Source organism: Zootoca vivipara, chromosome 12, assembly GCF_963506605.1.
Source record: "Zootoca vivipara chromosome 12, rZooViv1.1, whole genome shotgun sequence".
NCBI lineage: Eukaryota > Metazoa > Chordata > Lepidosauria > Squamata > Lacertidae > Zootoca > Zootoca vivipara.
Window position 1 is genome coordinate 1,956,455 of NC_083287.1, and position 21,634 is coordinate 1,978,088.

Below are 21,634 nucleotides of genomic sequence, written 5' to 3' on the forward strand. Positions count from 1 at the left end.
ATCTCCATTGCTCCTGATGTCACTCCCCCCTTCTTCGCTGGCAGGGAGGTGGGGGCACCATTCTGTGGTTCACCTCAGACGCCAAAATGTCTTGGGCCAGCCCAAATGAAGCCACTGGCAGCAGTCATTAGGAATTTTACAGCAAGGTGCCGATAGCTCAGTCGGTAGAGCATGAGACTCTTGTTCTCAGGGTTGTGGGTTTGAGCTCCATGTTGGGCAAAAGGGTCAATGGAGAAGCCATTGAGAAACAAGGAGAAGGTCTGAGTCTCAGCCTTGCAGAAGTAAGAAACAGTCCAGAGACACAGTTAGAAAAGAAAAATGGAAAATCAAGGAGGATTGGTGAATTGACTTTGTTGAGCCCTTAACTTCTTGTAGAATCCTGGAGGACAGTATAGTAGGCTGGCAGAAACCCTAAACAGGAATATTCCTGTGAAAGGGTAAGAATAGGATTTTGCTGCAGGGACCAGTTGTGGAGATGGTGATGCTTTGGGAGGACTTTTTAGGCTTTCTATTTTATTTTATTGCAATAAATTACAGCTAAAGACTGGCTTGAAGACCCAGCAATCACAGAACCATAGAGAACTGCCTCATTTTAGCTGGGATGCTATAGCAAGCAGTAGGATCATAGAATCATAGAATGGTAGAGTTGGAAAGGACCCCGAGGATCATCTAGTCCAACCCCCAGGAATGGAGGAATAGTCAGGAGGCCTGTATGGGGATCAAACCCATCTTGGCATGATCAGCACCACACTGTAACCAACTGAGAACTGGAAAGAGAACTGGTGGGGAAGCTATTCGTATTTGTTTTGCAGTATGTTAAAAAATTCAAATATAGCCACAGTGGAACCGACTCCCTCGGAAAGTGGTGGGCTCTCCTTGCTTGGAGGTTTTTAAGCAGAGGCCAAATGGCAGCTGCCATGGATGCTTTAGTTGAGATTCATGCATTGCAGGGGGATGGACTAGATGACCCACGGGTCCCTTTCATCCCTGCAATAATATGATTCTATGTTCCTGAAAGGGAGGGATTTTAACAAACACTTATCTAGTTACCCATGACATATTAGAATTACTCCAAGGGAGAAAAACTTTACCAAAGTGTGTGTGTGTGTGTGTGTGTGTGTGTGTGTGTGTGTGTGTGTTTTGGGGGGATAGGCCACAGATCAATTGATTTATATACAAAATAGCATTTAAAAAATACAAAATAATCATACAAATGAGTGCTTCATCTTGAAAAAACTTAACCAACTGAGTAGGTCTAGCTCACAATAAAAAGTTCTTCAAGGGACTGAAAATAAGAAGTGAGGAGAAGAAACTTATTGGTGGCAGGCAGTGTAGTTCGAAAAGATTCCAGACTTATTTTCCAAGGTAATAAAGAGGCACCACCTTTCCATGGCATCACCAAACCTGGTGTTTCCCTCCCTAAATTTAGGGATTAAAAGACTGGTTAACAGGCCAACAATGCTATCATTCAATTAACTTGCAAATGAGAGTAACAGGGTTTTGCAAAACACTGGATAATCTATTTTCCTACAGAATGTTGAAATGGGATTAATCTATGTACCATGGGAGATCCTCCATCATAGGTTTAAGGCAGAAATGCTCATTATGTAGCCCCTTATTTGTGCCTACCTATTTGCATTACCTCTCATGCTGAACACACAGAATTACAAATCTTCTTGAAAATATGCTATTTCTTAGAGTTGCAACTGAATTTTAATATGTGTCCAAATACTATTTTTTGCAGCTAAGCAGTTATTTTAAAGCAGTGAAGTAAGCAATAAACTTAGACTGAGTGTTTTTAATGGAAAAGATTAAAAGAAAGCTAATTAATTTTCAGATTTTACATGCAAAGTCAGTCTCAGGCAGTGATTAATCCCCAATAAGGATTTTGCTCCCTATATAAAGAATCTCAAAAGTCTCTCCTACTAATTATATGTTCTTTTAAATGTTGTGCCCTGGAAATACTTGTAGGTTTTAAAAATATATAAAGAAGTACTACATTGGCAATATTAAAGTTCCACCAATAATTTCATATATATATATTTTAACAGACCCTGTGGTATGCATTTATCAGAATAAAAGTTACAGATAGGTAGCCGTGTTGGTCTGAGTCGAAACAAAATAAAAGAATTCCTTCAGTAGCACCTTAAAGACCAACTAAGTTTTTATTTTGGTATGAGCTTTTGTGTGCATGCACACTTCGTCAGATACACTGAAACTGACGAAGTGTGCATGCACATGAAAGCTCATACCAAAATAAAAACTTAGTTGGTCTTTAAGGTGCTACTGAAGGAATTTTTTTATTTTGTTCAGAATAAAAGGTAAAGGGACCCCTGACCATTAGGTCCAGTCGTGACTGACTCCGGGGTTGCAGCGCTTATCTCACATTATTGGCCGAGGGAGCCGGTGTACAGCTTCCAGGTCATGTGGCCAGCATGGTGAACCAGAGCAGCGCACGGAAATGCCGTTTTCCTTCCTTCTACTTGCACTTTGACGTGCTTTCGAACTGCTAGGTTGGCAGGAGCTGGGACCGAGCAACAGGAGCTCACCCTGTTGCAGGGATTTGAACCGCCGACCTTCTGATCGGCAAGCTCTAGGCTCTGTGGTTTAACCCACAGCACCACCTGTGTATTAAACCACCTCTGTGGTTTAACCCACAGTGCCACCTAGTATTAGAATACTAGTTTTAAAAGCCTGTGAAATATCATATGCTGCGAGGAAGGAATTCAACACTTCCTTCTCCAATTCCTCTTTTTTTGCCCCCAGCACAAGCTGAGGCCTCACCTGAGTGGCCACTCCTAGCTTCTCCAGCACAGGCTGAGGCAGGCCCCAGTCCTGCAAAGCACTACAGGCCCCAGAGCCTGACTCCTGCCCATACTCCTGACAGTATCAGACAGAATTACATACAAAAATGTGTAACTTAGAATAAATCTGTGCTAAAATGCTTATGAATTTTCATTAAGGCTTGCCAAAAGATAATTTGCAAATTGATGTGGAAATGTGGAGAACTGAACATTGGAAAAATAAAAATCCTTCCAGTAGCACTTTAGAGACCAACTAAGTTTGTCATTGGTATGAGCTTGAAAGCTCACCTAGCAGTTCGAAAGCACATCAAAGTGCAAGTAGATAAATAGGTACTGCTCGGGCGGGAAGGTAAACAGCATTTCCGTGCACGGCTCTGGTTCACCAGAAGTGGCTTAGTCATGCTAGCCACATGACCCAGAAGTTGTACGCCGGCTCCCTCGGCTAGTAAAGTGAGATGAGCGCCGCAACCCCAGAGTCGTCTGTGACTGGATCTAATGGTCAGGGGTCCCTTTACCTTTACCTTTAAGGTGCTACTGGAAGGAATTTTTTAAATAAAGTGTAACAGAGCAGGTAAAATTCCAAAATAAAAGATAATACAAATTAGAACTCAGAGAGCTCACTGTTGTGGCCCTTTGTTTAATGCCAGATGCTAGACATTATGCAGACTTTACTGTCTCCAGATTGTCTTTGCCCACAAAGTCTTTCATGTATTATCCTTATATATTATGCCTTTTAGTTTTTTCTTGCATTTGGAGCACAGCAGCCTCGTTGTTATTAAAGCAATCGCAGCCTTTTCTGTTTCAAAAGTATCAACTTGGACTGTAGTGCATGTGTGTTTTGAGTGTTGCGACAGATCTTTGCATATGATAAAATGCTAATATGTGTAGTTTTATTAATAAAAAGTTTAATTGATAAACTTTATTTAATTGATAAAAAGTTTAATTGATAAAATTGATAAAGGCATTTTTGTAGTTTCCTACATAATTGTTTCACTGTTCACGGAGTGGGATCACAAATGGTGCAAACTAATCGATAGGAAACCTTTAGGAGTCTAAATAGCTCCAGCATGCAAATCATAGTCTATGTTGTTTATACATTGTTGTTTTCCTGATGATCAAATCTGGCTATGATTTTAAAGTAGTATAACAATTAGCCCATTGTCTATTCTAATTATAATGTGCAGTGAATAGAGGATGTGATCCTTTCTTCTTCTTCTTAAAATCACTCTAGAGGCAATTAACTCATTATCCACAATATTCAGAGCATTCTTTCCTAATAGGGTAAAGATTTACATTTTAGGAGAAAAATAATCAAAGCTCATTAGGCACCTAGGGCACTAAATGGAGCTAACATTTGGAGACTGGATCAGTGTATTTTCTCCATTAACATTTTAATCACATTGAAACAGGGGCAGAATGTGTGTGCAAGCCATATCTTAAATGAGCAAAATCAAGCAACACATCACCTGTTTGCATTTCATCCTGTTAACTGACTCCCGGTGGTGCAGGATTCTCTGAAGTTCATAGTTGCCAAATTTTCGCTTTTCTCGCGAGGAAGCCTATTCAGCATAAGGGAAAATCCCTGTAAAAAAGGGATAACTTGGCAGCTATGTCTGAAGTTGCAAAAAACTAACTACAGTCATACCTCGGGTTGCGAACATGATCCGTGCGGGAGGCACATTTGCAACCCGCAGCGTTCGCAACCCTCAGCTTATGCTTCTGCGCATGATGTTGTTTTGTGCTTCTGCGCATGCACAAGCGCTGAAACCTGGAAGTAACCCGTTCCAGTACTTCCGGCTTTGGCGCTGTCCGTAACCCGAAAACACACAACCCGCACCGTTCGCAACCCAAGGTATTACTGTAGTTAACTTCAAGGCTTGCAATGCAAATCTACTTTCAGAAATACAGTGGTACCTCTACTTACAAATTTAATGTGTTCCGAACGCACATTTGTGAGTAGAAAAAAATTGTAAGTCGAATCCCATAGGAATGCATTGGGAGAAAAAATTCGTAAGTCGAAGCAACCCTATCTAAAGCGCATCCAAGATGGCGGACGGAGCTCCATTCGTAAGTAGAAACATTCATAAGTAGAGTTATTCGTAAGTAGAGGTATGACTGTATCTCTTTATATATATACAGTACACATGTTCCCACTCACAGCCATTTTCAGAGCAGATACTAGCCTCTTATGATCAATGACTTACTGCTTTTAATCCTTGAGGAGTTTTGCAGAGCTATGATTGTGGGGCACCACTGGGATACAAGGATCTCCCCCTCCTGCTGAGACCAGCTCCCCTCCCCTCTGGTCTCCTCCTAGAGAGGAATGAAAGGGGCAGAGCAGAAGGGGGGGTTGTGTGCAGACACAGCCTATGACTGCATGGGAAACAGCCTGGAGAGGAGAAGTCCTGGTGGGCACTGGGAAGACAGGCACCCTCAGTCCTCGCAACTGCTTCATCAGCGCGAGACCTCCTAGAAAGAGTTGCTGAGACCACAAGGCCTGAGCTGTGTTTTGTTTCCTTGACTAAAGAGTTAACTTCATTAGCCTCAGGTGATTCATTGTTTTGTTGCTGACCTGTGGGACGCGGGTGGCGCTGTGGATTAAACCACAGAGCCTAGGGCTTGCCGATCAGAAGGTCGGCGGTTTGAATCCCCGCGACGGGGTGAGCTCCCGTTGCTTGGTCCCAGCTCCTGCCAACCTAGCAGTTCAAAAGCACGTCAAAGTGAAAGTAGATAAATAGGTACCGCTACAGCGGGAAGGTAAATGGCGTTTCCGTGTGCTGCTCTGGTTCGCCAGAAGCAGCTTTGTCATGCTGGCCACATGACCTGGAAGCTGTACGCCAGCTCCCTCGGCCAATAACACGAGATGAGCGCCGCAACCCCAGAGTCGGTCACGACTAGACCTAATGGTCAGGGGTCCCTTTACCTTTACCTTTATGCCTGACTCCAGCCCTGACAATAGATTTCCTCCAGTTTGGTTTGATGATTTTATCTCCAATAAATTCCAACATCCATTATTAGAATAACAACCCATAGTTATTTACTTGTTGTACCGTTATATTCATTAATTTGTTCCCAGCTCCATATCTTCCAAACCCATTTCCTGTTGGCCAAGATATCCCGTCCTAATTTTAAAAAAATAGTTCCTTCCATTTTGGCTTCTTCCATTCTTTTTCCAGGCTTGGTGGTTCCCCCCCTCTAAATTAGCTGGGGATCCTTTCTCTCTCAGCTCAAGAGGTTTCTTAATGTCTCTATCAGTGGTTTCATTCCACTCCTCCAGCATCACAACTCCATCATTTGTCTGTTTCCCTCTTCCAGGCACCTGTGTGAAGATCCTCTCCATTTCATCCTCTGCCGCCTCCTGATTTTCCTTTCCACTCTCTTGCTCAGGCAGATCTTGATCAGTATCCTCTCCCCCCAGGTCCTGCTTATTCGTTGCTCTGATCTTTCTCTGATCCGTTTTTGTTCACCATGTTATGCATCTCCGCTCTGAGCTCTTTCAATTGCTCATCCAATAATTGTCTGGTGTGTGTTGAATGGAATATTTGCCATTTTTCCCCCCAAATAATTTTTATTCATTTTTTCAGATACAGAATTACAAAAAACCAAACAAAAACTCAGAATAAAATATAAAACAAAGAGAAAAAAAAGAAACACAAAAAATGAAAAATACAACATAAAAAAAAGAAAAATTCTCAAATCTTATATTGTTTACTTAACATTGTTGACTTCCTCGATTTCCCCTCACTGGGTCCATTATATAATCCAATTAAGCAGTTTTCATCTTATCTCTTAAATTAATCTAACACATTTCATCATTAATACTCAAATATCCTATTCTAAAAATATCATCTATTCTCCACCAATAATTAATCAACTTATCCAAATCAAATATTATTTTCCCTACCTTTATCTTCTATTTCTCCCCTTAGCCTAAAATTTTTTACCAAGAACTTTCCATAAATTAAACTATTTATTCTTATATCATATAAACATTTAAACCCATTATATCCAATTTTAACCCCCCTTCCCCTGAACTCCAGGTCTCCCAGGTTCATCAACGAGTTCCGTAAATCATAAATCATTCCAGTTTCAGACCATTAAAATCAATCAAAAAAGTTACACCCATTACTACCCCTCACCCAACTCCCACCCTGTCCCAGCCTACCCGCCCATTCTTCCTCTATCATCCCCTGATGCCTCCCCATTTCTTCAAATGCTGTACTACAAAACCAAGCAACAAAAATTCTCTTCCCCAGCCCTTTCTCAATTTTTATTCCCTTTGTATTCTGACTCCAGTATGGATCCTGCCCTCCCTCTCTCACTGGGAGGACATTACTCCATGCTGGCTCTTCTTGGGTGACTCCTTGAATCCCCCCCCCTCACTGGGGGAACCAATTCCATTACACTTTCCAAGACTGGTAGTTGTTTCTCTTGCGTGACTTCACTCTCTGTCCTGACAATTCTGGTTCCTTTCACGCCATTCTGTATTACTTTTACGCAACAATCTGTTATTTCTTATGTCCATCTATAAAAGCAGCAATGTCAAACTCCCTTCATAATTGACAGTTCTCAGTATCAAAAGGGTAAACAAATTCCTTTCTATTGTGACGTCATAATGGCGGCTTGCTGCTTCCTCCCGGGACCCGACTTGGTCAAAGGCCTGGAAACTATGCCTTATGAGGAACGGCTTAGGGAGCTGGGTATGTTTAGCCTGGAGAAGAGAAGGTTAAGGGGTGATATGATAGCCATGTTCAAATATATGAAAGGATGTCATATGGAGGAGGGAGAAAGATTGTTTCCTGCTGCTCCAGAGAAGCGGACACGGAGCAATGGATTCAAACTTCAAGAAAGAAGATTCCACCTAAACATTAGGAAGAACTTCCTGACAGTAAGAGCTGTTTGGCAGTGGAATTTGCTACCAAGGAGTGTGGTGGAGTCTCCTTCTTTGGAGGTCTTTAAGCAGAGGCTCTTTAAGCAGTCTCTTCCAACTCTATGATTCTATGATTCTATGACTTCAGTTTCCAGGGGGATTTTTCGTGAATTTAATTTGAAGGGATTTTCGTGAATTTAATCCTTCTCCCCTTTACCCTGCCTCCGGGGGAAGGAATTAGGTCCAGTCCTTGATGTCCAGCTATAGGCAAATTAACTGCATTTACAGTCCTCTCAATGGGGGAGATCGACTTCCTGTTTAGATCTCCTCCCGTGACCAATTCAATCCAATTAGTAAACAAATTTCTTAAATTTCTCCTTTTACTCATGCTATCCAATGTCCTCATATTTTAATTTTTAGAAAGAACCGATCGCTGTTGCCTGGCAGGGTCGCAGCTTTGTGCTTCCGAGGTAGCTTTGTTCCGATGCGCCGCGATTTGCTCCGACCCCCTGCTCTCTCGTCGCCCAAAAATAGGCAAACCGAGGGAGGGGGGAGCTCGCTTCTGGCATCTGCCAGATCCATGTCCCCAAAAAACTCGATTTGGGTTTCTTCTGGGGGCCCCGCTGGTATATTTGCCATTTGGGGTTCTGTTAGGCTCCACCTTGACAGTCTCTGCCTTGAAAACTGGCATTTGTCTTTTGATAAACAACCAGAGCATCCTTATCCATTTATAATATTTCTTAATCACAAATATTTAAGAGAGACTTTTGTATTGTTTTTCAGCCTGTTCATTAATGCCTCTTCTTATGCCAACAGTCAATTCATGTTCTAGGTGAAATTTTATTGGCAGATAGATTCACCTCAGTTGCAATACATCCTAATCTCGGAATTAATTAAAATTAGGGAGGTTCAGTTGACCTGATGTCTTGAGGGCTAACCTTTAAGGTTCTTATGTGGTGTCTGGGCATAGTAGCTGTTCCTTGCTCTAAGATGTTCCCCACCTCTGAAAACTTTTCATCTCTGGTGAGAAGAAAGGAGGCTCTCAAATTCACATCCCAAGACTGTTGAGGAACAGTTTGTATGAGATTCATCCCTGAATGCAGGGGGATAGATTTAGTGCCCCCACTCTCTTCTCCTCCAGACAGCTGGATCAGAGATCTTGCTGATAATATTAGTGGGGCTCACATGTGCCAACTCAACTGCTGTGCACACAACCTACCAGTTCAGGGCTTTGGACTGGATCATGCCTTTTGAAACTTCCCTTTTTAAAGTACCATGCACACTTCTGGTCATGCAGTTGACCAGAAGGTTGGTGGTTTGAGCCCCCATGGAGGGTTGGACTAGATGACCCTTAGGACCCTTCCAACTCTACAATTCTACAAAAACCGAGTTACCTAGCTTAGAGGTTAAAAATTGCAGAACACTGCCACATTCAGGCCCAGACACCAATTTCTCTGGAGGGAGCATGATCTGTTTTACAAAACTGCTCCTGGATCTTAAGCTTGTAAGATAACATGGCCTGGAAATCTTCTTCTGGCTTAAAGGCTCAGAGAGAAAAGAAAAGTGTCATAGGATTTCATTTTCCAAAGTGCTGTTATGAAGTTGAAACATTTCTAAGTCTGACTTTGGAAAGGGATTTTGTTTCCCAAACAGCAGGAAACTATTTTTACACTCATTGTAAAAATGAAATAAAATCCTCTATATGACTGACTGACTGACTGACATTAGTCTGAAATTCTGGAAGTATTAGGAGAGTAAACATTGCAGTGGCTCCTTGTCCCCTGATGAGCCAGACTTTTGCCATTCCAGAGGCTTTATTGCAGCAGCAGGAGGCGAGAAAACAGGACACTGGCCTCTAAATTCCTGTTCTAACACTGCAAGCAGAACAGATGATGTATAGATGGTATTTAAGACCAGTAAAATTAGCTAAGATGTATAGGATGAGTAGTAAAACTTGCTGGAAATATAAAGAGAAGGATGGTGAATTTTACCATATGTGGTGGACATGCGATAAAATTAAAAGATTTTGGGAAATGTTATATAACGAAATGAAACAGATCTTTAAATATATTTTCCCAAAAAAATCTGAAGCCTTTCTATTAGGACTTATAGGACACAAGATTGTGAAAGAGGACCAAGTATTATTTATGTATGCGACAACCGCGGCTAGAACATTATTAGCCCAAAAATGGAAAACTCAGGAGTTACCGACGATTGAAGAGTGGCAGACAAAAATGATGGACTATGTGGAATTAGCAAGACTGACTAGCGGGATCTGAAACCAGGGAGAGTCAAAGTTCCAAAAGGAGTGGAGTAAATTTGTGGACTATATGGAAAAGAACTGTAGAAGTTTAAAGACACTCGCAGAACTGAAATAAATCCTACGAATTGATTTTAGATAGAAGGAATAAAGAAACTGTAAGACAGGAATGGACAAAAAAACCGACTGGGGGGAGGGAGGGAAGTCAAGGCTCGGCAGAGCAAAGTAAACTAAAATAGAGAATATGTTAATAGCCCTTTATTGTATAGATAGTTTTGCATTCTCATTTGGTGAAGGTTACAAATACACATAATCCCCCCATGAATGAAAGAAAAATATGCATGTTTTAACTTTACTCTCTTCTCAGAGATTCTTAGCATTAAGAATATGAGGTAAGATATTAACTGAAACATTATGCACATTTTACCAATTGAAGTCAGCTGAGACTCCAGGCATCACTTACAGTTATGGCATGTGGCTCCACTGTATCGGGTCGCATCACAGTTGCAAGAGAAGCTGTCCCACGTCTGGGCGCACTTGCCTCCGTGCTCACAGTGATTGGGCACACACCTGTTGGGGTGAGAGAGAGGGAGAGGCAAACAAGCACATCAGGATGAATGAGTGGCTCCATTTTGGGACAGCCCAAACAGCACAGCATGGCAGTTAATCGTCATTATATTTAGGTGGATTAATGTAATACATGATGGAAGGCTGCAGGTCCATTCGGAAACAGGGAAGGGAAAGTGACGGCAATAGGCTATACTTTCTTATGTCCATTACATTTTTACAGGTCACATCCATAACTACTAGTATATATCACACACACAGAGAGAGAGAGAGAGAGAGAGAGAGAGAGAGAGAGAGAGAGAGAGAGAGAGAGAAAGGGAACGCGGGATGGCTAACCCTTTTCAGTCAGTCTGGGCCCCACCCTCTCAGGCCTGGTAGAATAAGGCCTGCAAGGCAGGGAGCAGGTCTTCCAGGACTCACAGCCAAGATGGCCATAAATTTACACCTTGCCCTTCATCACATGGTCAACAGTACTGAAAGCTGCTGAGAGGAGGAGGAGATTTAACAGCTTTGCACCAACCCAATCTTTCTCCTTGCAGGCCTCATCTATAGGCCTAGCTCCAAGTTTTGAGTAGCCCTGGGCAACCTGCCTTCAGTAGTCTCCTTCCATTTTGCATGCCAACCCCCCACCAGTCACCAGCATGCCAGGCCATGCAGAACAATGCTCTGGGTCTGTGTAATGAAGAATACAAGAAGAGTCCTGTTGGATCAGACCAAAGGCCTACCAGATCTGGCATTCCATTCTCACGGTGGACAAATGGATGCCTCTGGGCATGATAGGAGCTCAATAGCATGTCCCACTTGTGATACCCGGGTTTTCAGAGCACCTTGTTTTCAGGGCCATACTGATACTGGAGGTCAAAAAGTGGGGACCTGTGGTCCTCCAGATGCTGCTGGACTTCCCTGGGAGTGGATCCTCTCCTCTACTTTTCCTTCTCAAGTTGGTGGCAGTAAAGGGAGGTTTGGGACGTTGTTTCATTCCACTTCCCCACAGCTTCTGTCCGCACTCCCACGGGTGATGGTGTTGAGGGCCAAAGTCTCTGGACTGGACATCATAGCTGCCAAGTTTTCCCTTTTCTCGTGAGGAAGCCTATTCAGCATAAGGGAATTTCCCTTAAAAAGGGAGAACTTGGCAGCTATGCTGGACATCTACATCTAGTACTGGGAACTAAGTGCCTTGGGACTTCAGGAAGAAGAAAGCACACTCCCCAGGGATATCATTAAAGTTATCTATCCAATAACTTTTGTGCATGAGCCCACAAAGCAGCCTGCTGGACCTGCCCATTCAATGTGGATGTGAAGAAGCTGTGATTTGACCAAGTGTTATAAACTGGGAAAATGTGTATTCTTTAATGTTAGCCCCTTACTTTGCTTGATGACACTTTCTATGATTACTGTGATATTATTCAAACCAAAAGCCGTCTGCTTGGTCGTTGCATGCACCAGTATTCATGAATATTCACCCCTTACTCCTAATGAAACTCTTATTGGCTATTCTGAAGCCCATAAGCAGCTCAGCTCACCAGACAGCCATTTACTGGGTGAATATCTGCATTTTCCTGGAACAACTTTCTCATTGTTTCTTGCAACTGTTGCTGCTGGTCCATCATAAAGCTCTCTTGCTTCCAGTTGCTTTTGTTTTTGGTGTGGAAGGGCTTTTCCACACTTCTGCTTGCTGGTGCCTAGACAGCAGGAGTCCAAGTGGTTTTCCGCTTGACCTGCACTTTCTAGGTACAGGTTCTGAACCTTTTGCCCCTTGCTCCACTCCTTTCCCAGGTAAAACCCACTCTTTAGTGCTAAATCGGAGCAAACATCAATCTGGAGAAACCCTGAATTCCTGTTTGCTCTGACTGAACACTAGAGAGCAGTTTTCTCCAGGAGAAAGCAATGGGATAAGAGAAGGGTGGATAAACCCTAAGGTAGCTCTAGCCATGTCTGGTTCTGGGAACTACAATTCCCAGGAGGCAATACAGTAAGGTGCATATACATTGCAATATTGCTCATGCCCCAGCATTAGGAGTTGGGGTTGAACCCTCAGAAATAGTTAAGTTTTTTCCCCTGAATGCTCACTGAGAAAGCTAAAAAAAATTACAGAACTTTGCCTGAATTGAGTTTGCTCATCACTAAAAACAGGGCTTTTTCAACTGGAACTCAGTTCCAGCATGTCTCAGATGGGCTCCACTGCCATTAGAAGAGAGGTGTTCATGGCGAGTTCTGGCACCTCATTTTCTAGAGAAATAGCACTGACTAAAAATATCATTAAAAACTTACAGCAACTTCTAACCATTATAACTGTGTATACCCCCTCCTGTACATTCTAGCAAATACCTCTTGTCAGCATGTTGAGGTAATGCACAAGAAAAGGAAGAACAGACATGAATACAAAATGGAAAAATTACAGGAGGACATATATTTATTTCTTGAGATCAACAAAATGAGATTTCAAACATTCAAGTTTGACTGGTCCCCATTCTATCAAATATTCTTTTTAAAACAGGAATTACCATAATACTTTTTTGCTTTGGAAACTATTACTTTTCTCTTGTTGCAGTGCGCTTTGAAACCTCATTTCAAAGAACCAATTTGTTGCCCCTTTATTAAATTTCACTGTATCCTGGCTCCGTACAGTTGCTATATTTCCTGATCCATTTTCCTTTCATGTTGAGTTTCTTTTTCACCCAACACAATTTGGGAACCACACTCATGAGGAATTATATTGAGAAAAGATTAGGAGACCTCCCACCAATCAAGGAAGGCAATAAAAATTAAACCTATACTTATCCAGATGCTTCTGGTGTCCCCACAATAGCCTACAAGAGATTGCTGAATCAGAGACAAATGAATTCTAGCTTTTCCCTTCAACATATGGCTTGTATATATTTGACCAACAGCTAATGAAATGCCTTGGCGGAAGGAGAGGACTCTCTAGAAGGCTGCCATTTTGCACTCATTTCTCAGTAACTATTTGCCATGGAAGAGTTGCTTGAATATCCTCCAATAAAACCATTGATTAAAATATTATTCCAGAAATTAGTTGGCAACTCCCATTTTTCTTTGAGATGCATAATACTATGGAGTAGAAAATGGATGCATTGCCAGATAACAAATAAAGCTATTTGCCCCTATTGTCAGAAAATATATTTCCACAAAGTAGATATTGCCACTAAAAGCTCTTTTATCTGTGACCCACCAGGCCACCTGACGGGTGTATGGCAGCCAACAAAGGAGGTTGTCAAGCACCCATCAGGACGCAATCATCTTGTTGCACACAACAACACTAAGCCAAACCAGAGACGAGTGTGAAGAAGCAAATGGGCAGGCTCCCAGACAGGTGACAGGAGATCCTCCCCGGTTGTTTTGCTGCTCCACTGTGCGGCTTATCATATTGCCAAACCAGGCATGGGGGTAAGATCTTTCCAGGCAGATCATGGGCTGTAGCCAAGATTTGTCTTGTGCCACAATCTCGGCAGGAACCTGCTCCTTTGTGCTAAGCTATAACTTGGTATAGCGTCATGTGCGAATGATGGCAGTCGGGCGAGTGGGCTTGTTCAGCTTTTGGGTGTCAGGAGCCTCCAGGGTTCTAGAAGCAGGAACCTCCTGCTCCTTCAGTCCTCTCTGACAGTTGCCTACATCTCAGGCCTGATTGTGGCTCTCAAGTTGCTCAGGCCCACTGTAAGTACTGCAGTAGCTCAGTGACGCAAACCGAGTGCTGCGTTAGCTTTGCTATTTATTCTTCTATAAAGGCCAAATGCATTTCCCTGTGGTTTTCCATTACTGAGACTTGACCCAAATCTGTTTCCAAATTAGATTCACATACAAACACTGTGTGTTTGTGTTTCAACAAAGCTCAGGAGTTCATTGGCACACATGTCCTTCTCCTAGTTGAGCTTGGCAGGAGGAGGGGAAAAGGAGCAGAAGATGAGAAGCCCACTCTTCCCTACCTACATGATATTAGAGCAGGCTGTATCTTCAAGTGTCCTCAAAGCAATGCCACCAGGTGGGTCTCCAGACCCCACTGCCTCTCTCCTTGACCTCACTGGGGGTGGCAGAAGCAGCAGTGTTATCTGGGGGGGGGGCACAATCTGCAAAATCTGCAAGAGGCAACTGTCAGGCAGTGTTTTCTTCAAGGCTTCCACAGAGTTTTTCTGCATTGGGCACATGCTGGGAATTACTGGACATTTTAAAAGGCAGGTAGGTGGCTGGCAGTCATCCATCGCAAGGTGAAGTTGGGACAAGGAGACATGGGTTGGTGGTGGGTCCATCACCATCAGGTGTCAGTATTAGGGTTGACGATATTCCCTTTTTTCAAACTTTATACTGAAATATTGCACAGTAAGGTCCCTGTCACACCTTACTGGAGCAGTCATTGCTTTAGTGAAGAATCTGATCTTTTTTCCTTCCCCGCTTTTCTCTCCCCCCCTCCCCAAATTCTGTTAGCAATTGATGACTGCATGCTTTGCCTTGAAATGTAGTATTTTTTGTGTTACATCTGATCTGAAGAGCTGCTGAAATCTCTCCACCTTTCCTTTGAACTTCTCCATGGGGTGCTGATTAGCCAATCCATTTTGTCTTCCTTGTCTGCCTTTGCCTTGTGTGTCTCCTATTTTATTGCTATAGTGGAGGGGGGGAAGGTTGCTTTAGAGTTGCTCAAAGCTCTTCATCAGGCTGGGTGCTAAAGATGCAAAGGTGGGTTGGGGGAAAGGGAAACTGCTGATGCTAACCAAACCATCTTTGTCTTTGCTGATGCATCCATTCAACAACCTCTCTCTCTGGGACTGCCTGGGGCAGACAGAAAGAGCAGAGGTGGAGCTTCCATATTCCTAGTGCAGTGTTTCCCAACCAGTGTGCCTCCAGATGTTTTGGGACTACAGCTCCCATCATTACTGACCACTGGTCTTGCTAGCTAGGGATGATGGGAGTTGTAGTCCCAAAACATCTGGAGGCACACTGGTTGGGAAACACTGTCCTAGTGTTCCCCCACCTTCCCTTCACTAGTTTTCTGGTTCTCCGTCTCCTTCTGCCTTCCTTTGACTGACACCCACAAGCCTCCCCCTTCCTCTCTTCAATGCCTTCACCTCTCCCTACCTTTCTCTCAAAGGGAGGCTGCACTCCTGTCCTTACCCTGCCCACCTGAACTGAGTACGACTTCGCAGCTGACCTGGTTAGGATTGAACAGTGAGCTGGCACACACAAACTCTTTCTCTCCCTTCAGTTCCTGGGCTTCCCCCTAAGACTGACAGAGCTGTTCCCCCAAGGGGGCTGGAAGTAAGTCCCATTGAACTGAATGGGATTTACTTCAGAACACACTGTCATGTGACAAAGACACATGAGGGCAGAAGCAGCAAAGCAGGCTGGGAAGTGCTGGCACCTCAAACCAAGCTGGGACTCTGCCAACTTTCTTCCTCTGCCATCCTCTCCCATGCATGTTTAGCCCCTCCTCAGGTAGACCAGCTCCACCATCTATCACTGCTTTTCAGGAAATGGGATGGGAACCTTCTAACTCCTGCTGGCTGCTTTTGTATCTCTGTGTATAGCCACCTCCTGCCTCCACTGAATGGGAGCCACCGAAGAATTAGCAGACACTGCTGGAGGATGAAAAAGCAACAAAGACAGTCAACCCGAGAAAGGTTGTCGTTAGCCTCATCAGGTGATGTTCAACTGAGATTTCCGCAGAGGAGACCCACTGAAATTAATAAACATGACTAACATTTCAGTGGGTCTATTCTGTGTAGAACCTAGTTGAATAGCAATGGAAAACTGAAACTTAATTAAGAAGGAAAACTAATTCTCAAGGAGCACAAAACATCCACAGAACTAAAAATCAAGTTCTGTCCTCCTGTAAAGCCAACATTTTTTTGTATTGCAGAGATTCACAAAAGGTTGCCTGGGACTGTCAGCATTTATTTGTGTCTCACATGCAACACCTTCTTTGTGACTATGGCTGGAACAAGGTCAGTGGCTTTATATCATCAATATTATGGTTGCCAAGACCCAGATAAGGGCTAAGAAATGTAACTGCAGAAGCATCGCTTCCTGTATTCAACCTTAATAGTATTGATCACAAGCCCTAATATTTTTCACATTTTATTGTCTTTCCACCTTTTAACAGAACCCCATATAAATTGCAGCACAATGAGGACCCAGCTCCACCAATAAGGTTTAAAATCAACAATTCTCCAACAAACTGGTTGCGGGGCTGCATTTCAGTTACAGTTCTCCATTTATACCTGAAATGCTTTTCTCACCACCAGTTATTTTCAGTTGCTGAAACTAGATATGTAGAGTAAGCTATAAACAACTCATTTTCTGCCGAACATTTTCTAACTAATTGCCTTGAAGCACCACACCGCTGAAGTGTGTGTGTGTGTGTGTGTGTGTGTGAGAGAGAGAGAAATCTATGTACAGACACACACACAAACACACACACACACACACACCCCACCCCACTTCTGAGTCTTAAGACTGGAGTAATTAATCCCCAAACACTAAAAATGAAGAACTTATCAATAAATTAATACAGTGCTAATTAAATCAGAGAAACCAGACACTTGATAAGACCAGGTGACATTGTAAGACCCATTCAGGAGTGAACAGGCGACTACATGATATTGCATATATTTCAAGTGTGGAAATAAAATGTGAAATTTGGTAAACCCATGACCACCTGTTAATTATGTGCCTCCACAGTTGTAGACAGCAAGGCTTCTGAATACCAGCTGCTGAAAACCAGAAGACTGCAGTAGTTTTTAGTGTTTCTAAGCAGATAACAATGAATACAGCTTGCTATTTTATTTTATGTTTGGTAAGCAAGGGGCATTCTTTCACTTTACATTTATTCCATCCACAATTTCAGCATCACAGTAAAATCTATAAGAAAGTGTACCATTAAAAATGCAACTATATCTATATTTAAACCTACATACAGACACATACTAATAGCTTTATCAGCACGATTTTGCTTTCCCCGTCACTGAGTTTCTACAGCACAATAGTGCAATCATAGAAAATTAATTTGTTTTCTTTATTTATGTACACAAGCATATGTTAAAAGTATGCTATGCATAATAAAGAACACCTGTAAGAATTTCTTTTTTGAACCGCAGGTGCTTTCTAAACAAAACACAAAGAAACTTTGAGATATATTTTATCTATTGCATCTTCCAAAGGAGGTGAATCTAATTTAGAATAATTTATTTCTTATACCTTGTCCATCTGACTGGGTTCTCGGGTTATGGGCTATTTCTCATTTATTTTATTAGATTTATACACTGCCCTTCATCAAAAGATCTCAGGGCAGTTCACAAGATAAAAATACAGGATAAAAGGACAGATAAATAGCTAAGACAAAAACATCAAAACAATACCCTCTCCCACAAATACATTTAAAAGGCTCCAGAATATTATACTTGCCAATGAGGTTAATCCAAGGCACTATTATTGCTAATTGAAAACTTTCCCCATCAGTACCAAATAACAAGTCCTAAAATTCTTTCCTAAAATTTAGAAGATAACAAAATTCTATTTGTTAAAAGCAGCTTTACATTTAATAAACTTCTAAAAAATAAACATTGAGCCTCCAGTCTCATAAAGATGGGTCACATTTAAATGTGATGCTAATCCATTATTTGTAGTCTCAAGGATGTGACTTAGAAATTCTAGCTCCAAACCAAAAGGATGTCTAAGCAAGAGCTGTGAAATTATATTGCAATTTTTCCAGTTACAGAGGCAAATTATTCTCAGATTATATATATATATATATATATATATATATATATATATATATATATGTATGTAATGATGCTAAATAGGTTTTCCCTAAATGATGGGGGACTGGGACAAAAATGCTACAAATTTCAATGAAAAAGCAAGGGTGGGTTACAAAATAATGACAGTTCTTGCAAACATGAGAATTTATCGTTCTCAGATGAATGCAAACTACACTTTAAGTCAGGACAGTCTGCTGATAAAATGGATTACTGAAATTCCAAGGTAAAGAAGAGGAGAAAGGCAATAAAATCATGAAGGAAAAAACTGAGCTATTGCTAGTTTTGAATTGATAGTCTGTGGTATATGAAAAAATGGGGTTTAAGCATGCACGAGATGCGCAGAAAATGTTACAGCATGTATGACGACATAAAACAAAAGGTAAGTTAAAAGGTAAAGGAACCCCTGACCATTAGGTCCAGTCGTGACCGACTCTGGGGTTGCAGCGCTCATATCGCGTTATTGACCGAGGGAGCCGGCGTACAGCTTCCAGGTCATGTGGCCAACATGACTAAGCCCCTTCTGGAGAACCAGAGCAGCACCCGGAAACACCGTTTACCTTCCCGCCGGAGCGGTACCTATTTATCTACTTGCATTTTGACGTGCTTTTGAACTGCTAGGTGGGCAGGAGAAAAGGTAAGTTACTGTAATGTAAAACCGAGAACTTATGGGAAGCAAAATGCTCTTATTTAGGACTGGGATTGTATTAAGGACTTGATTCAGCCGTAGTTTGTGCAACAGTGACTGTTAGCGGGTTTGCAAATCCATCATTATGGTCATCAGAGAAATCAACCAATACTCTGTTTCTCGTTGATGATCCCTGTTGTGGAAGGCCACATCGGGGCTGCCTGACCTTTCAGGAGAGCAGCAGTAAATACGGAATTTGCTCCCCTAAGAAGAAAATGTATTGATTTATTCATTTCTGATTTGATAAGCCTAGCCATAACAAACCAGCAGCTAGATATAATTGCGTGCTATTTTTACCCTCTCCTCCTCTATACCAAGACTCTTCTTTATTTTTGTATGGTAACACATCTTTTTTTACCGAGACACTGCCACTTACAGGGACCTCTGACACATGAAAACAACATTCACTTCTGTTAATGGAGGTTAAGTAGTCGTTCACTAGAACAAAATACAGTGGTACCTCGTTTTATGAACACAATTGGTTCCGGAAGTCTGTTCATAAACTGAAGCATTCATAAACTGAAGCGAACTTTCCCATTGAAAATAATGGAAAGTGGATTAATCCATTCCAGACGGGTCCACAGAGTACTCAATCTGAAGCGTACTTAACCCAAAGTATGGGTGTAATTGGTTCCGGAAGTCTGTTCATAAACTGAAGCGTTCATAAACTGAAGTGAACTTTCCCATTGAAAGTAATGGAAAGTGAATTGCAGTGGTACCTCTACATACGAATTTAATGTGTTCCGAACACACATTTGTAAGTCGAAAAAAATTGTAAGTCGAATCCCATAGGAATGCATTGGGAGAAAAAAATCGTAAGTAGAAGCAACCCTATCTAAAAATTCGTAAGTAGAAAAAATCCTATCTAAACCACATCCAAGATGGCAGACGGAGCTCCATTCGTAAGTAGAAACATTCGTAAGTAGAGTTATTTGTAAGTAGAGGTACCACTGTAATCCGTTCCAGATGGGTCTGCGGCGTTCGTAAACCAAAAATTCGTAAACCGAGGTGTTAATAAACCGAGGTTCCACTGTACCAAGATGTCATAACTTTTTGATCTTACAGTGTCTTTTTGTACTGACAGACTATGGCCTAGTATGCATACACCGTAAATGAGGCGCATACCCTCCAACATTTTGCGATTGAAAATTGGGACATGTGTCTTTTGGTGCTGCACTGCCACGCAAGTCAGCTGACCCCCAAAGCTGAGCAAGTCAGCTGATCGCCTCTCCTGCTGGGCTCCGGCTGCACTGTGTCTTCCTTCCTTCTCGCCCTCTTCCGCCTCTTCCCCTCCCGTGCTCAGTTTAGCCAGGCACCCAACAGCTGAAAGGGAGCTCATGGCACCAACACCCACCGAGAAACCGCCAAGCAGCACCTGGGCCAGTTCTTATGGTGGAACGACCAACTGCAACCTGCCAGGTAGTTTCTTGTGCTGTGTGTGCGGGTGCACTGTGCCTGCCTGTTGCTTGCCCCCCTCCATCCCCACCCCCATGAGGAGGTGGGAGAGAACTGGCGTGAAAAGCCATGGCCAGTCCTAAGGGAGTTGGTGGTTGTGGCGTTCACACAGAGCCCCCGGTCGTTCCACGGACTATTCCCCCCCCCAAATAATATTTATTTGTTTTCAAATGCTACAAAATAGGGGGGGAAATCACAAAAAGAACAAAAACAAAAGGACCAAAAACAAAAATAAAACATAAAAAAGAAAAACATATCAATTCTGACATTTTTACTTAACATTGTGAACTTCCTCGATTCCCCCCACAATGGGTCCATTTTTAAATCCAAATTATGCAGTTTTTCATATTGTAATCTCTCAACATTTTCTATTCTAAAAAACATCAACTGTCCTTAACCTATAATTCATCCATTAATCCAGATCTAAATCTATTTTCCCATCCATCTATCATATATTTCATTCCTTAGCCTGAAGTTTAATCCCAAAAACTTTTCAATAAATTCAATATTACTTCTTATATCCTACTAACGTTTAAACAGTTAAATCTAATTCAGCCCCCTCTCCCAGATGAGCCAGCCAGTTCCATAAGTCGTTCTGGTTTCAGACCATCTTAATCAGTCAAAAAATACTGTCCGTTATTAAAACAAGGGAATCTCGGAGCTCGAGATTCCCTTGTCGATCAGCAATGGCGGTAGATCGAAAGTCCCGTTCCACGGACTATTGACTCTGTGCCCCCATATCTATTCTCTTCCATTGCCACCAGCCAGGTTTCCCTAGTAATATATTCAGACGCAGCCAAGTTGTAACGTATTAACAAAGATTCCAGTTTATTGTGAATGCAAACAAAATTTTAAATATTTTGCAACACTGTAATCCGATTCACTCTCTCTGTCTCCCCTCTGTCTCTAACCCACTCTGAATTTCTATGCCTACCACTCACAAGAAACCAACCAAACTAACTAACTAACTGTCTCTCTATTTCCAACTGTCTTCCCCAATGGTCTAAACCTCTGGCTAAGCCTTTTAACAGCAGGTAGGCTCTGCCTCTGGGCTTTTCTATTGGTCTACCTATTAACCCTTTCTCTCCCCCTGTACAGACATTTCCAAAAGAACGGACAAATGCCACATTGGTTGAGGCAGTGGAGGCATTGTGCTGCGTTTTGAGCCAGAGGGGGCAGCGTGGTCACTGTTCTTGGGCAGGGATGGGAGCCAAGCAGTCAAGGAGG

At 42.3% G+C, this 21,634-nt stretch overlaps 1 protein-coding gene across 1 annotated transcript in view; it reads right to left on the reverse strand.

Moving 5' to 3' along the window:
• The window catches only part of CNTNAP2 (contactin associated protein 2), an 869,542-nt gene that overhangs the window by 248,564 nt on the left and 599,344 nt on the right, over positions 1-21,634 (reverse strand). Inside the window, exon 11 of the mRNA XM_035101355.2 lies at positions 10,398-10,504. Within this exon, the coding sequence (XP_034957246.2) occupies positions 10,398-10,504 (107 nt within the window). The remainder of the gene's footprint in view (positions 1-10,397; positions 10,505-21,634) is intronic.